This window comes from Ranitomeya imitator, chromosome 10 (genome assembly GCF_032444005.1).
Source record: "Ranitomeya imitator isolate aRanImi1 chromosome 10, aRanImi1.pri, whole genome shotgun sequence".
NCBI classification, from domain to species: Eukaryota; Metazoa; Chordata; class Amphibia; order Anura; family Dendrobatidae; genus Ranitomeya; species Ranitomeya imitator.
The window spans coordinates 30,512,771-30,527,724 of record NC_091291.1 but is presented as its reverse complement, the minus strand read 5'-3'; the positions used below and the strand labels follow the sequence as shown (position 1 = coordinate 30,527,724).

At 49.2% G+C, this 14,954-nt stretch overlaps 1 protein-coding gene across 2 annotated transcripts; it reads right to left on the bottom strand.

The window, feature by feature from the left end:
- Positions 1-3,391: 3,391 nt before the first annotated feature.
- Positions 3,392-13,689, bottom strand: PRMT1 (protein arginine methyltransferase 1). Of its 2 annotated transcripts, XM_069742184.1 has the most exons (11): positions 13,496-13,639; positions 10,084-10,137; positions 9,337-9,438; positions 9,093-9,248; positions 8,409-8,472; positions 8,159-8,301; positions 7,945-8,032; positions 7,352-7,467; positions 6,804-6,954; positions 4,913-5,034; positions 3,392-4,340 (listed from the first exon to the last, which is right to left on the bottom strand). In XM_069742184.1, exons 1-11 carry the CDS (start codon positions 13,523-13,525, stop codon positions 4,257-4,259), a joined length of 1,110 nt encoding a protein of 369 aa, XP_069598285.1. In that variant the 5' UTR covers positions 13,526-13,639; the 3' UTR covers positions 3,392-4,256. The 2 variants fall into 2 exon arrangements, with proteins under 2 accessions (XP_069598285.1, XP_069598286.1); XM_069742185.1 differs by lacking the exon at positions 10,084-10,137 and having other exon boundaries at positions 13,496-13,689.
- Positions 13,690-14,954: the final 1,265 nt, after the last annotated feature.

The following is a 14,954-nucleotide window of genomic DNA, read 5'->3' as shown; positions in this document are numbered from 1 at the left end:
AACTGCAGTGGAGGATATAATGATGGAATTCTGTTCCTTTGTGATTGTTCCAGCTTTTTGTCACCGGCGCAGAATGATTATACCGGTCCGATGCTTCACCTGCGGGAAGGTGGTTGGAAACAAATGGGAGGCGTACCTGGGTCTCCTGCAGGCCGAGTATACGGAAGGGTAAGGACTCGGCAGTACTAGCCCCTGGAGAAATCAATACTTAGGCTTTTATATGAGCAGTGGATGTGTCCAACTCTGTGCTTGCTCTGAGGTTTCCATGGTGTCGTCAAGAGGAAATCCTAGGCAACCCCAGAGCAAGCAAGTCTTATTGCATCAGAAAGACTACACATAATAAAGGGGCTGACAGCCGGCCTTCACTTGTATTTTATCCTTAAGAATACATAGGAACTTGGTGTCCTGATCTATGCGTGAGAATGTTGGCTTTGGGTTGAGGCTAATCTGTGCATCACGTGTGAATTCAGCCTTTACCGATTTCCAATAAGACACCGACTAACCGGATGATCCTCTGTTCTCAGGGACGCCCTGGACGCTCTGGGATTGAAGCGGTACTGCTGCCGCCGGATGCTCCTCTCTCATGTGGACCTCATTGAGAAGCTACTGAACTACGCACCGCTGGAGAAGTAGCGTGGGCCTGCCCGGCGTCCCGCAGACGAAGCGCCAGACTGCCCGGCGCCCCGCAGACGAAGCGCCAGACTGCCCGGCACCCCGCAGACGAAGCGCCAGACTGCCCGGCACCCCGCAGACGGAGCGCCAGACTGCCCGGCACCCCGCAGACGGAGCGCCAGACTGCCCGGCGCCCCGCAGACGAAGCGTGAGCCTGCCCGGCACCCTGCAGATGAAGCACCAGACTGCCCGGCGCCCCGCAGACGAAGCGCCAGACTGCCTGGCGCCCCGCAGACGAAGCGTGAGCCTGCCCGGAGCCCTGCAGACGAAGCGCCAGACTGCCCGGCACCCCGCAGACGGAGCGCCAGACTGCCCGGCACCCCGCAGACGAAGCGCCAGACTGCCTGGCGCCCCGCAGACGAAGCGTGAGCCTGCCCGGCGCCCCGCAGACGAAGCGTGAGCCTGCCCGGAGCCCTGCAGACGAAGCGTGAGCCTGCCCGGCACCCCGCAGACGAAGCGTGAGACTGCCCGGCACCCTGAAGACGAAGCGTGAGCCTGCCCGGCACCCCGCAGACGAAGCGTGAGCCTGCCCGGCACCCCGCAGACGAAGCGTGAGCCTGCCCGGCACCCCGCAGACGAAGCGTGAGCCTGCCCGGCACCCCGCAGACGAAGCGTGAGCCTGCCCGGCACCCCGCAGACGAAGCGTGAGCCTGCCCGGCACCCCGCAGACGAAGCGTGAGCCTGCCCGGCACCCCGCAGACGAAGCGTGAGCCTGCCCGGCACCCCGCAGACGAAGCGTGAGCCTGCCCGGCACCCCGCAGACGAAGCGTGAGCCTGCCCGGCACCCCGCAGACGAAGCGTGAGCCTGCCCGGCACCCCGCAGACGAAGCGTGAGCCTGCCCGGCACCCCGCAGACGAAGCGTGAGCCTGCCCGGCACCCCGCAGACGAAGCGTGAGCCTGCCCGGCACCCCGCAGACGAAGCGTGAGCCTGCCCGGCACCCCGCAGACGAAGCGTGAGCCTGCCCGGCACCCCGCAGACGAAGCGTCAGTCTGCCCGGCGCCCCACAATTAAGCTTTTTTTTTTTCGTGTGTTAAAGTAAAACTGTAACTTTCAACTATACTGAGGGCAACAATAAAATATTTATTTCTGCGTTTCTCACTGTCTGAATTCGGTAAGTTGATGCGCTTCGTGAAGGTTTAGGAGTGAAGAAGTTGGTTTTAGTTTGACGGATCTCCGTGTTTATTGTTTTACATTCTTGTAGAACTGTAATGTTTTTTGCCATGTGGGGAAAAAAAAACAAACAGCAATGAGTCAGTGTACTAACAGCAGGTGTATACGGTATGTCCAGGTCTCTGGTCTTGGATGCAGTGATGTCTGGAGACCACGTGGGCAATGCCATGAAGAGGCCTTCTCCTCACACCAATCCTGCTCCCTAGTGGCTCCATGTAGGGTAGCCAGATTCCTCATTGCAGGTACTAACAGCTCAGCGTCACATTACTTTTGTGGTGGAACCAGTGGTGCTTTCATTTTTTCAACACCAGGCCGCCAGTTGTGTCTCCAGACTCGATTCCCAGCGACCACATCTGGGACGTCATTGGTCACATAGGAGCTGCCAGCAGTGGATCTTGATGATTTGCCAGAGTTCCTTCAGTGCGGCATTCCTCAGACGACCATTAATGACCTCACAGATAGTAGCTGAAGCTGGAATTTCTGCACGTGGCTCGTAACTCCAGACTTTTTGAAACATTTTCTTCCATGACTTTTCCTTCTTTGTGTTTTACTATCAGTGTGGAGGAGAGTATATCTGAGCTGGGCGCTTACAGTATGTCACAAAACTGAGTACACCCCTGACATTTTTGTAAATATTTTGCTGTATCTTTTCATGGGACCACACTGAGGATCTGACACTTTCATAGTGTACGGCTTGTATAACACTAAATTTGGTGACCTCTAAATAACTCACAGCTTTAAATGTCCAAACTGCAGGCAACAAAAGTGAGTACACCCCTAATTGTGCCCAATTATCAGTTTTCCCTCCCCGGTGTCCATTAGTGTTACAAGGGCTCGGGTGTGTAACATTTGGTGTCACTCATACCGGTCCCTGGAAGTTCAGCATGGCTCCTGATGGCAAAGAACTCTGAGGATCTGAAAAAGGTGAGCACAAAAACCAAGTGTCCTACCTACAGTCAAGCATGATGGTGGGAGTGTCATGGTTTGGGGCTGCATGTGTTGCCAGCTGTGAGGAGTCCATTGACAGAACCATGCACTATGACACTGAAGCAGAGCATGATCCCCTCCCTTAAAAAAAAAACAAAAAAAAACACTGGGCCACAGGGCAGTATTCCGACATGATAGGCACACCAAGGAGATGCCTTGCTGAAGAAACTAGGGGGGGGAACTGGACTGACAAAGCATGTCTCCAGACCTAAACTCTATGGAACAGTGTTCCCCAACTCAGATCCTCAAGAGCCACCAACAGGTTATGTTTTCAGGATTTCCTTAGTATTGCACAGGTGATAATTGCATCACCTGGACAGGCAATCACCTGTGCAATACTAAGGAAATCCTGAAAACATGACCTGTTGGTGGCTCTTGAGGACCGGAGTTGGGGAACACTGCTATGGAGCATCCTCAGAAGGAAGGTGGAGGAGCGAAAGGTCTCTAATGTCCACAGCTCTAATACAGTGTATAAGTTGTGACCCCTCATTTGGTGCAGATTTCTTTACCCCAAAACCCTGACGACTTGATTTCACAAATAGAAGAACCAGAAGACCACGTCACAGTTCACTTTTTAATTTCTTTATGAATGTAACCATATAAAAACCATAACTTATGAAGGTCACAATGGACAACCGATCTGTAAAACAAAAAAATAACACCTTTCTGAGTCTGTATCTGAAGAGGACGTACAAATCCTTACAAAATGGCAGATTATGAGGCCACCGCTCCATGTAATGACGTGGAGAGGGGGGGGGGGAGCGTCTATAGGAGACGAACACCGCTTGTGATTAGGAGCGACCGATGTGTCCACATCGAGTCCTGACAGTCCTTCCCTTTCATTCCAGCAGCATCCAGACAGGTTGATGGCTTCTGCGGTTTTGGAAACGGAAGAGATATGCTTAGTAGGAGGTACTGTAGAAGACGAATGCGATGACCAACCCTTGGGAGGGGGGAAGGGGAGTCCATCTATAGTGTAAGGGGGACGCAGCAGTCCCCGTTTGCTCAAACGGTTCTTTAGGCATTGCCAATAGCTGCAGGCGGCTCCATAAGGGCACGGAGGCCTTTATCATAGCGGCACCTGCGGTCTTAGCAAGGCCTGGTAACAGTTTAAAAGGACGGTGAACAAAACCCGTTCATGACTAGTATTTACACGGCGTTACGCCAGATTTCTAAAGCTAAATGATGTTCCCACCTCACGCCATGAGGGAGGTCAAGACCGAGTCAGCGGTGTGGCCAAAGCACCAGTTTAAAGACTGGTCCAGAAGGGGGCGCTAAAAAGGTATTCTACCCCACTGAGGAAGACAGCAGGGAGTTTAAAAAAAAAAAAAAATGTATGCTATATGTAAGTAAAACCACACAGCTAATGTATAACTTGATGCATTGTTTTCTTCTGCCTGGTCAGATGGTTTCGATGTCTTTGTATCAGCGCATTCTGTAGTCTGTGGAACAGGACAATTCGCAGAGCTGACCTTTGAAGTCGATGTCCATGGTGAAATCCAAGTCTCGCTGTAAAGAGAAAAGCAGGAATAAGTGGCATCAGTCTCAGGAAGATTTAGGGTATGTGCACACATTGCGGTTTTTGCTGCGGATCCGCAGCAGTTTTCCATATGGCTTACAGTACAATGTAAACCTATGGAAATCAAAAACCACTGTGCCCACAATGCGGAAAAATCCGCACGGATTTGCTGCGGAAAAAAAGGAGCATGTCACTTCTTTGTACGGATTCCGCAGCGGTTTTCAACATGCACCAATAGGAAACTGCAGTTGAAAACCCGCAGAGGAATCCGCACAAGAAACCGCATGAAAATCTGCAGTGAAAACTGCAGTGGTTTTGCACTGCGGATTTTCCAAATCCGCTGCGGAAAAATCCACAGCAGAATCCGCAACGTGTGCACATACCCTTACACTCCTGGCATGTAAAAGGGCTTCGAGAATCAAGCTGGGTACAAGGAGGACATGCCCAATTCTTCCCCAACTGTGATTAGACCCAAATGATTGTGGTCTAGACTCTCACGTTTCTTATTGTCCAGGCAGCTCAAGACAACAGACAGGTTCCCATCAAGTAACACAAAACTTACGTTGTTCTTGGCATTTGGCTTCATGCCTATTGTTCCAAATATCTCCTCCCCGGTCTTAACAGTCAAGTAGTCCTCCATGTAGAAGACCGTCTGCTTCCAGTGAGTGTAAGGAGACTCTGGGCCTGAAAAAAAACCAAGATAATGTTAGGCAGGAACATATACTTGGATGGATTGGGCTCTTGTGTCTTAAGGAGACCCTTCAGCCATGTTTTAAGATAAATGGACTTCTTGTTTGCTTATTAGACAAAGCATCAAGTTACTTTAATTAAAAATATAAAACAATTCATCTAATCTTATCACTATATTGGTGCCAAAACTGCATTTTTGGGCTATCATGCAGAAAAAAAAAAGATGGTAAGAGTTTTGCTGCAATGTAGTGAAAATTGTAGAAAAGATGCAGTTTCATCACAGATTCTAAAAGTTGGAAGATGCAGGAGGAGCATTTTGTGCATCTGAAGTTTACACAGAAAACAAGACCAAGGGATTGTGGCTTTTTTTTTTTTAACACCTTCAGGATTTAATGACAGTTATGTCATATGTTGTGTACCCAACTTTGACACGGAGCCCTCATCTTTCCCGCACATGATAGCTCAGTTAATCAGCCGTCATGTGCATTTAACAGCCGTGGGTGGATTGGAGCTGCACCCGCACCACCAGTTAATTCCTGCAATCATGAATAGCAGGATTTAACACAAGGCAGCAGAAAGTCACAAGTTCCATATAATGGTGCCCCCATCACACGATCAGGAAGCACCAATACGTTTAGGACAGCCAGGGGTTTGCAGAAGACTCATGCGCTGATCATGGTACATCTGTGAATGTCAGCATTCATAGATCGTGATTTTTGTCATACATAGCAGGGCTTCGGCCTGACTTTGTATAGCATAGACAATTGCAGATTCAAGACTTAAAGGGACAAAAAAAAAAAAAGCTCAGGGCACAAGAAATAAGCCATTACTCAGACCCAAATTGCAAAAAAAATTGAGATGCTAAGGGTCTTGTAAAATGGCATCATACAAAAGATATCTACTAAGTAAACTATATGAGGTTTGGTATTTATTTGCCCACTAGATGGTGGCCAGATTCTAACGCATCGGGTATTCTAGAATATGTATATAGCAGCCACATAGTATATTGCACAGGCCACAACATATTCTTGAATAACCGATGCGTTACAGGCCAAACAGTATACAACAGTGGCCAAACAGTATACAACAGTGGCCACGTAGTATATAGCGCGCCACGGAGGGTGAAAATAACTTTTTTTATTATTTGTAACATTAGATCTTTTTTACTATTGATGCTGCATACACATCATCAATAGTAAAAAGTTTGTCACACAGGGTTAATAGCTGCGTTAATGGAGTGCGTTACACCGCGGCATAACGAGGCCCATTAACCCTGTATGAGTGCTGACTGGAGGAGAGTATGGAGCGGACACTGACTGCGGGGGAGGAAGGAGTGGCCATTTTGCTGCCGGTCGCTGATTGTTGTGGCAAAACGCCCACGACCAATCAGAGACTTGGATTTCCATGACAGACAGGGGCCACGACCAATGAATATCTGTGACAGACAGAAGTGACCCTTAGACAATTATATAGTAGATACTGACCTGGGGAATCACATTGCTAGGTCAGTTTTTCCATATAGTGAACATGGTAGATAGACTACTGTGGAATTGATTTTTTTGCAATTTCACTGTACTTTGTAAAATCAATGGCATCATTCAAAATTACAGCTTGTCCAAAAAAAAAAAAAAAAAAAAAAAAAAAAAAAAAACACCCCACACAAATCTTTATATGGCTGGATTGATGGGGCAGGGAAGGAAAACATGAAAAAAAGGTGTGTGAAAGGGGGAATAAAGCATCAGTGACCCTCTAAAAGCACTTACTAGTAGAGAAGCCCGTCCTCTTATGACAACGTGTGAACTCGATGTTGAAATAAGCGACCAGGGCATGGATGTAGTCGTTCCTCTTCACTTGGAGGCAGAATGGAGATGTGAAGCTCAGGTCATCCACCTTTACCGTGTAGATATCCACTTCCTAGAATCAGAAAAGCATTAATATCTGGACAGCTGCGCACCACAGCTCTGCATTTCAATACATAGGACACATTTATAGGAACTCCATGGTTGACACTGAGGTTTGCTGCATCAATAGATGTTTAATTGCAATAATAGCAGTAATCCGTGCAGCTATAAACAATAAGCCATCCATCCCCATACTCATGCGAGCTCTGCTTGGCTCACCGAGCACATAGTCTCAGTAGGGAGAGTGGAATAAGTTTCAGCCGGACACCTGGCGGTGTTAACATACAACAATCCGGACACTTTACACCCCCACATCTGAAGTTTGGGAGAGTTAGTCACACCACCGATGGTACCAACATTGGAATAGCACTTTTTACTAAGAGCTGATAATGGTATGGCGGTATACAAACCTTGATGAGACATGCATTTGTGACCTGCTGTTTGGGGTCAACAACATCAACTAGAGGCTCTTTGATGGCGACATCTTTAATACAGGACATGTCAAATCCATAGACGTTCTCCCACCCTGAAAGATAAAGTGTGTTTAGGTTTTATAACAAAAGAGTATTCATTACAGAACTATTAAGGACCCCCAAGAATGGGGGCCGCAGATTCTCTACAGCCTCATACTACGGAGTTAGATCAAGTCTCAGTGTTACTCAGTGAGTGCATGGTGTTTTAATAAAACATGACCCCTTCCGTTTCAGAATTATTTCATAGGATGTCACAAAAGGTTCACAAGAGGCGCTGCATCGAGTCCCTAACTGATCCAAAGCAATGGACAGTGTCTGCACAGGGCGATTTATACTGGGAAGGGGCGAGCCATAGTTGGTGGATTGCAGACTATCCGCATCGATGGAAGATGTTTGCTGAGCAACAAAGATTGCAAAATAAATCTATACAGATAAAACTTGCATAATTTCAGGTGTCTGGGTTGTTTGGAAACCCCTTGTAATGCGAGAAGCTGGAGGGGTCAATCACCATGCGCAAGGAGACGACTTACAGTGAATTTTGTAGTCTTTGTACTGTCTGTCTTCAATAGCTGTCACATACAGAGTGGCACGATCAGGGAATATAAGGCCATCGGGTGTCTGAAGGGGGAGATATAAAAAAAAAAAAAAAAAAATGGTTGAACTAATAGATTTAAGTCAATATAAAAAAAATGAAGATGGTTACTTGATAAACGCAAATGTGCAGCTTGGAGATGCGGGACTTACCAGCCATTTATCCCGGGCGTAGATTACCGTGTTCAGCATGGACTCGTAGAACAGACAGTAGCCCATCCACTCACTGATTATTATGTCCACCTTCTCCACAGGCAGCTCCACTTCTTCCACTTTCCCTTTGATGATCGTTACAACTGTACAAACATCACACAAAGTTTCAGCCTCAGATGACGGATACAGCAAATCCATAAATAGATTCTCCATCATTACACAGCTAGCAAGCCTGGAACGATTATCTTACTGTGATCCAGTTTGTTTGCCTTGACGATCTTGATCGCGTAGTCAGAGATACTTGAGCACTCGATCTATAAACAAGAAAAGCGGGAATTACAGATCTGGTTTACCAACAATCCAACAAGTTTAATTGATAATTAGCTATTCATTAGTGGAGGTGACATGTCTGATCTTCAATGAATCGGAGAGAGAACTGGATCGCTGCCTGAAGAGGGAATAGAGATTGTTTCCACCCGGCAGCACTATTAGTCTGCAGATTAATATGGTTGTGTGTTTTTTTTTTTCAGATCTCTGGGTCTCATTAAAGGATGAGGTAGCCTAAGGCTAGGTTCACATTGCGTTAGTGGGTGTCCACTCACGGACTCCGTTACATGGCGCAATTGTCACAATTAACGCTATGTAACGGATCCGTTAGCGCACCCATTGACTGCAATGTGCTAACGGATCCCTAACGCATGCCATTTTTGGCATGCGTCTGCGATGTCCCGTTAGTTTCGGACAGACCTCAAACGCTGCTTGCGCTAGCAGGATTGCCAAACGCAATCCCTTTTTGGACATTGCGTTAGCGTATCCGCTGAACGGATTGCACTAACGCAATGTGAACCCAGCCTTAGATGGCCATGGTTAGGCCTTGCCTCTATTGCACAGTGCTGTGCATTGTACATGTAATACTGAGCAAATAGATCCTTACCCCAATAACCTTCTTTGCTCCGGCCTTAGCTGCAAACATGCAGAGGATCCCCGTCCCGCTCCCGACATCCAGGACAACCTTATCCTTAAACAGGTGTCTGTTGTGGAACATGGAGTTGCGGTAGGTCAGCGTCCGAACTTCATCCTTTAACATTTCCTGCAATGAAGCCATAAAGCCCATTAGGAGACTGAACACTCGAATATAAAATAAACCATTGTGTTAGCCCAGAAAGTAGAAGGCTTACCTCGTGGATGCCAAAATGTGCATACGAGTCAAAATAGTAATCTTTAGAGGTCATTTCTTCTGCTGAAGGCTTCACTGTGCTCTCTGGTTGTGTACAGGAAACCTGATCAAAGAGATGGTGGAAGATCAGCAATCATCTCCAGAACCGAGATTATAGTCATCCTCACATTTCTAGGACAGATGCACGGAAGACCGTGAAGGGTCTTTTTTTTTGGACCCCAGCTGAATTAAAGTGGTATTCCCAACTCAAGTAAGTGACCACATGCCATCACTTAATGATAGGTGGAGACGTGACCTCTTGGGACACCAGCACTAGATCCCTTTGTTTCCCAGCCGGTCCTATTCCCTTGAATAGTGCAAATAGTGTCCATGTGAAGGGGACGAGGGACAAGGCTGGGACCCTCCATTCTGACCTCTAGTACCACCACTAAGTGATTGTATATTTACATGCCATCACTTACTGAGATATGGGAATACCCCTTTAAGCCCGTGGAGCAAGTTCCAAAATAGGGAGTGATGTACTTGGGGACAGTGCAGTAAAACAGGAGACTGGACGACCAATGTGAAAGTTGCCTATCAGTGTTAGTAGAAGGGGGCTCTACCCTCACCCCTGTCACCCTATGGCCGATATGTGCAGGTTTCTGCGAGGAATGAGCCCGGTTTGGAAACCAGGACCCCCATGGTCTGCACCAAAGTGTACGGGGCGCTCTACATAAAACCTCCGTAGCCCTGTGTAAAGGATATTTACATCTTCTACTGCAGACGACAAGTTCATTCCATTGGCCAACTTGGCTACAAAGTTCTAGGAGAAAGTGACAAGGAAAGACATTGTATTAAGCTCCGATCCCAAAGTAATGTCATAGGGCAGAAAGAAGGGCAAAAACTAACAGGTGCATTTACATTACATGCCCGGTAGCCAAACAGCATGCATCGGTCAGCAGGATCAACTCCCCGAAGAGACTAGGCGGGAGATCTGTGCCCCTCCCAGAGATCTCACCGGATCATTTACATAAAACTTGCAGATCTGTTAGTCACCGTTCAATGCGTGCCCACATAGACTGCTCAGGAGGGTTGATCCTACAGAGATTCCCTTCAGTATCCCATTGCACACAGAACAATTGTTAATAGATCACTGTGCACATAGGATACAATTGTTCTCGGCGGCACGTGTGCTGCCAAGAGGTTTCTTTTAAAAGTGTGCAGTGTAAATGCACCAAAGACTATAGACCTAGATGATGGATATGCAACTTTTCACAATGGCTCCGGGGAAGGAGTGTGGCATATGAGACCTAGGGTGAGAAATTGTACAAGAAACGTATCCCAACAGACCAATAGCTGCCCCGTTCACTACACCTACAAGGTGCTACTGCACCAGTACAGCAGGGGTGGGTTAGTGGAGGAGCTTTATAGGAGCCGATCGTAGACATCTAGGTGCACCAGGTTGGTCCCATATGAGGCAAGAATACCATCCAGCCCTTAGATACAGCTGCTGGATCAAGGCGATGCCCACCAGACCACCCTCATATGGGACCAGCCTGGTGACCGCTTCCCTTAACTTTGCCCACGACAGTGGGTATCTGATGTTACATCCTCACTAGAAATATTATTCCTGGACCTTCTAGCAGAGCATGGACAGGTAATAGCTGCAGCAAGAGCGATACCCAGCACACCACCATCCCATGTAAAGTCCTAAGTTACCGTAATTGGCCAGCTAATAGTCAATTACTATAACCTGAAAGCGGGGCTTTAAGAGCTCACTACACTTGGCCATCTCCGGGGGTCCCATAGATGCCGAATAGGAGGTGGGCATGCTTGACCTCCACATTCAGACCTGACTCCAATCCTCACAGGAGAAGCCAACCACCATCATCCCATCAATAGAGAACATGGAGGTTTCATCATACCACCATCATTCAGGAAGTTATCACCAAGCCCTGTAACTTACTACAAACCCATCAGTGTTAGGAAATGTATAGAGGGTCTGGTCCCAAGCACATAGGGGGGCGGAGACAGACCACCTGAACACATTCTAACCTATCCCATGGGGGGGGGGGGGGGGGTTGTAATCTATAAAGAAACTGATTTTTATTTAAGGGAGAGGGTAGAATCTTACCAGATTCCATAATTGCACCTCAGGAGGAGGGTCTGAGCAGTCCCTTCCCTCCATCAGTAGGACTGGTGAGGGGCTCCGTAGCCCCCCGGTCAGTATGAGGGGCCTGGACAGTCCCTCCCCTCCATCAGTAGGACTGGTGAGGGGCTGTGTAGCCCCCCGGTCAGTATGAGGGGCCTGAACAGTCCCTCCCTTCATCAGTAGGACTGGTGCGGGCCCTGTAGCCCCCCGGTCAGTATGAGGGGCCTGAACAGTCCCTCCCCTCCATCAGTAGGACTGGTGAGGGCTCTGTAGCCCCCCGGTCAGTATGAGGGGTCTGGACAGTCCCTTCCCTCCATCAGTAGGACTGGTGAGGGACTCTGTAGCCCCCCCGGTCAGTATGAGGGGTCTGGACAGTCCCTTCCCTCCATCAGTAGGACTGGTGAGGGACTCTGTAGCCCCCCCGGTCAGTATGAGGGGCCTGGACAGTCCCTCCCCTCCATCAGTAGGACTGGTGAGGGGCTGTGTAGCCCCCCGGTCAGTATGAGGGGCCTGAACAGTCCCTCCCTTCATCAGTAGGACTGGTGCGGGCCCTGTAACCCCCCGGTCAGTATGAGGGGCCTGAACAGTCCCTCTCCTCCATCAGTAGGACTGGTGCGGGCCCTGTAACCCCCCGGTCAGTATGAGGGGCCTGAACAGTCCCTCTCCTCCATCAGTAGGACTGGTGCGGGCCCTGTAGCCCCCCGGTCAGTATGAGGGGCCTGAACAGTCCCTCCCCTCCATCAGTAGGACTGGTGAGGGGCTCTGTAGCCCCCCGGTCAGTATGAGGGGCCTGAACAGTCCCTCCCCTCCATCAGTAGGACTGGTGAGGGGCTCTGTAGCCCCCCGGTCAGTATGAGGGGTCTGGACAGTCCCTTCCCTCCATCAGTAGGACTGGTGAGGGGCTCTGTAGCCCTCCGGTCAGTATGAGGGGCCTGGACAGTCCCTCCCCTCCATCAGTAGGACTGGTGAGGGGCTCTGTAGCCCTCCGGTCAGTATGAGGGGTCTGAACAGTCCCTTCCCTCCATCAGTAGGACTGGTGAGGGGCTCTGTAGCCCCCCGGTCAGTATGAGGGGTCTGAACAGTCCCTCCCCTCCATCAGTAGGACTGGTGAGGGGCTCTGTAGCCCCCCGGTCAGTATGAGGGGTCTGAACAGTCCCTCCCCTCCATCAGTAGGACTGGTGAGGGGCTCTGTAGCCCCCCCGGTCAGTATGAGGGGTCTGAACAGTCCCTCCCCTCCATCAGTAGGACTGGTGAGGGGCTCTGTAGCCCCCCGGTCAGTATGAGGGGTCTGAACAGTCCCTCCCCTCCATCAGTAGGACTGGTGAGGGGCTCTGTAGCCCCCCGGTCAGTATGAGGGGTCTGAACAGTCCCTCCCCTCCATCAGTAGGACTGGTGAGGGGCTGTGTAGCCCCCCGGTCAGTATGAGGGGCCTGAACAGTCCCTCCCTTCATCAGTAGGACTGGTGCGGGCCCTGTAGCCCCCCGGTCAGTATGAGGGGCCTGAACAGTCCCTCCCCTCCATCAGTAGGACTGGTGAGGGCTCTGTAGCCCCCCGGTCAGTATGAGGGGCCTGGACAGTCCCTCCCCTCCATCAGTAGGACTGGTGAGGGGCTCTGTAGCCCCCCGGTCAGTATGAGGGGTCTGGACAGTCTCTTCCCTCCATCAGTAGGAGCCCCCCGGATCCCTGCCCAGTGGCTGATAGCAGCTCAGCCCCGGCTCAGCACTAGGCCCCGCACAGGGCAGCACCATGCGGCCTGACACAGCGCGCCATTCCCACAGGCCGGAGCCGCACACGTGGGGCGCACACAAGGCCGCCCTTTGTTACCGGCATGTGGGCGGGGACAGCTGCCGGAGGCTACTATCGCGGCCCCCGGCCCTAATCACGATAGCGGCCCCTTCCCCTCATCACGCCGGCCCCGTGCCCCCCATTACCGCCTATGGCGGCCTACTTCCTCGCTCTCCTTCCTTCGCCCCCTCCCTTACTATGAATGAGAGCGGCCGCCATTGCGCTCCCGCCCTCAGCTCTTTACCTCCATACTGCAGGTGCTTGCCTCCGCCATGCTGTCCACCTCTCTCTCTCGTTCGCCTCCCAACCGTGCGAGTCTCCGGTGCGACTAAAACGACAACCGGCGAGAGAACTGCGACATGCGGCGAGGCCCGTCACTATATAAGGGAGAGGGAAGCCCCGCCCACCGCTGCAACCTTCTGGCGCTCATGGCGCTTTACATACCCATGGCTTGATTGGCTGACGTTCGAAATGTGGGCGTGTAGTGCAAGGAAGCGCCGCCCCTTATCGTGAGACGATGGATGCGGGGTTTCTTGGGATGCGGCGGAGGCGCCAGTGCTGGAAGGAGCAGCGATGTGCGCGGATGTGGCGCTAAAGAGCGCGATAATCAACGCATCTGCTGATTATCTGTGCACTGCATCCAATCTGATCGGCACAACCGATTGGACGATTTATTCAAAACTCGACCAATTCATTCCATTTCCACTGATCAAATAAACTACTTTTATTTCCAATGTGAGTGGCCACAACCCAATACAATCAGTCCTTGACATCTTTCCAGGATGATTTCACACATTAACGGTTTTATGTACCGCAACATCAGATCCAAAATTAACAGATCGTTGTAAAAAAAAAAAATCAGATCCTGTCCCAAAACAGCGCCACACATGTCCACAGGTCGTGTCTGGTATCACGCCCAATTCTGCAATACCAAATACACACTGAGGGTTTTGAGTAGTTTTTGGAGCAGAAACCCTCCAAAAATCCTCCTCCAAACCTGGAAAATCGAGAAAAATTGACCAGCGTGAACATAACCCTACAGGTCATGTGCAGACTTTTTTTTTCCCTAAGTTTTTAGAGCAAAAATTGCCAAGTTTAAAAAGGAAAAACTTGTTTTTTTTTTATTTTTTAGGAGTTTTTTTGGGAGGCGAATAAAAAACAAAATGGAAAAATGGCTTCAAAAACACTTGAACGGCTTTCTCTATTCATTTCTATGAGGAAGTCACTCTTTGGAGGGTTTTTATTTTGGTTTAGGTTTTCACAAACTTTGGTGGGAGAAAAAAAATCCATGACACTTCGAGAAAGCGGATTCCGTTGGAAGACACTACACATTTGGCACTGTCCAACCAAAAACTTGCAACAACAACAAAAAAAGTTAGGAAAATGCCTAAAATTACTAAAGGAATCAAAAAACTTCACCAGGGAATTTTATTTTTTTTTTAAAAAAAGGTGGATACTGAATTTTTGACCACGTAAAAAAAAAAAAAAAAAAAACTTAGTTATAAAATGATTTGTCTCCCTAGGAGACATAAGCAGGGCCAGACAAGCGGCAGATTTTTATTTTTCACACTCTTTGATCGGGCTCGATTTATCATTTGTGGGGGGGTTTAAGTCCATATACGTTTTTGTTTTTTTTGCTGAGTTTTCTGTGATAAGTTTGTTAAATTATTTTACTCTTTTTTTTTTTTTTTTTTTTTTTTTAA

What these genes read in the sequence shown, in the direction of transcription:
- PRMT1 (XM_069742184.1), bottom strand. Translation starts at nt 13,525, where the DNA reads ATGGCGGAGGCAAGCACCTGCAGTATGGAG. An exon ending in GGCAAACAAACTGGATCACA is followed by an intron (nt 8,302 to 8,408) that starts GTAAGATAATCG and finishes ATGTTTGTACAG; the next exon opens with TTGTAACGATCATCAAAGGG. An exon ending in AGCCAAATGCCAAGAACAAC is followed by an intron (nt 4,341 to 4,912) that starts GTAAGTTTTGTG and finishes TTCTCTTTACAG; the next exon opens with CGAGACTTGGATTTCACCAT.